Here is a 1,437-nt window from a genome sequence, read left to right as displayed (position 1 = left end):
GACTGAAGCAGGAGGTAAAAGATATCGCGAGTTTTTAAATACTGTATTTTATTATAAATACTTTATTATGAATATATATTTTATTATAAATATTAAATACTGTACTTTATTATTTACTGTATTTGTGTATGTTTAAAAGGTACAACGTACGATATCTATGTCGTCGGAAAATCACTCGGAAGCATTTTATTCGGCCGATGAAGATATGAGCCACGGATTAAGCGGAAGTCGAACATCCAGCTTACGCCAATCCATCGTCGGTTCTGGTTGTGTCTTAAATCGCAATGACAGTATGAAGAAAAAATTCTCGTCAGACCTGTCTATCGTCGAGAGCTCGACCAATATGAATCACTCAGTGGCAGACAAGGCGCATACGTTGGAGAGAGCAAAAACGCAGATATTAAATACAAAAAGAAGCCCCAGGATTAACAGAAACGCTAGTTTTCAAAATGAAATCGATCAAACTGAAAACGGTCGCGGTATGCAAGATTCTTCAGACAGCCACTCCGTATCATCTACTAGTTTTATCTCTGCTGTATCCTCGCAAGAAGATGTCACGCTTGTAAACTTGCACATGCAAGTGAATAAGCCAATCGTGGACTCGCCGTTATTGATGTCCAGTTACGTCAGCCACTTGACACAGGTACTTTTGTTATTGACGTAAACTTGTTTTATCCTGTTCAATTTATCTGGTTTCTTTTTAATTAATATACTTTTTAATAATTAATATAATAATAATAAATATATGATATATAGGATGTCCTAGACCACCCGTACACCTCTTTTCTTTCAAAAATTAAGCATTTTAGAGAGAAACGTTTTGAACAAAAATTGTATGGTTTTGAGGGGAACATGAGATGGTGTCATTGGTTTGACCTTGGATGGCATCGTTAAGGTCAAGTCAAGGACACCTTTAATTTCTTAAATGGAATGACTTGACCTTAACGATACCATCCAAAGTCAAATCAATGACACCATCTTATGTTCCCCTCAAAACCATACAATTTTTGTTCAAAACGTTTTTCTCTAACATGCTTAGTTTTTAAAAGAAAAGGGGTGTACGGGTGGTCTAGGACACCCTGTATATATAATATAAATATATTCATAGAGCAAAGAGACAAATTATGATGAGAATCCGATACATGGATGAAGAAATTAAGCTGCACATATGTAAAACATATACAGGGTGTCCCAAAGCACCTTTGACAACGATCGTGAGCAGGTAGAGCACAGTAAACTGAACAGAAAAGTCCTGTACTATTTTTTTCTATAACGCTTAATAAAGGAGTTATTATTGAATAACGTCTGGCCAATCAGCGTCGACCTTTAGCCGCGCGCCTCGTAGTGTGCGTGAGCGTTCCGTCGCTACGGCGACGCACACTAACAGACGGGCGGCTCACTGACGTGCGTCCGGCTAAAAGTCGGCGCTGATTGACC

General features: G+C 38.2%; 1 protein-coding gene across 1 annotated transcript; it reads left to right on the top strand.

The window, feature by feature from the left end:
* Positions 1–6: 6 nt before the first annotated feature.
* Positions 7–664, top strand: LOC115241505. Its single transcript, XM_029817267.1, has 2 exons — positions 7–14; positions 140–664. Exon 2 carries the CDS (start codon positions 158–160, stop codon positions 662–664), a length of 507 nt encoding a protein of 168 aa, XP_029673127.1. The 5' UTR covers positions 7–14; positions 140–157.
* Positions 665–1,437: the final 773 nt, after the last annotated feature.

The sequence above is a fragment of the Formica exsecta genome, unplaced genomic scaffold, assembly GCF_003651465.1.
Source record: "Formica exsecta isolate Colony F162 unplaced genomic scaffold, ASM365146v1 scaffold50, whole genome shotgun sequence".
In the NCBI taxonomy this organism is placed as follows: domain Eukaryota; kingdom Metazoa; phylum Arthropoda; class Insecta; order Hymenoptera; family Formicidae; genus Formica; species Formica exsecta.
The sequence above is the reverse complement of the archived record's forward strand: the minus strand, read 5'-3'. Positions and strand labels throughout refer to the sequence as shown.

Excerpts from the sequence above, each read along its gene's own strand:
- LOC115241505 (XM_029817267.1), top strand. The coding sequence starts at position 158 with ATGTCGTCGGAAAATCACTCGGAAGCATTTTATTCGGCCGATGAAGAT.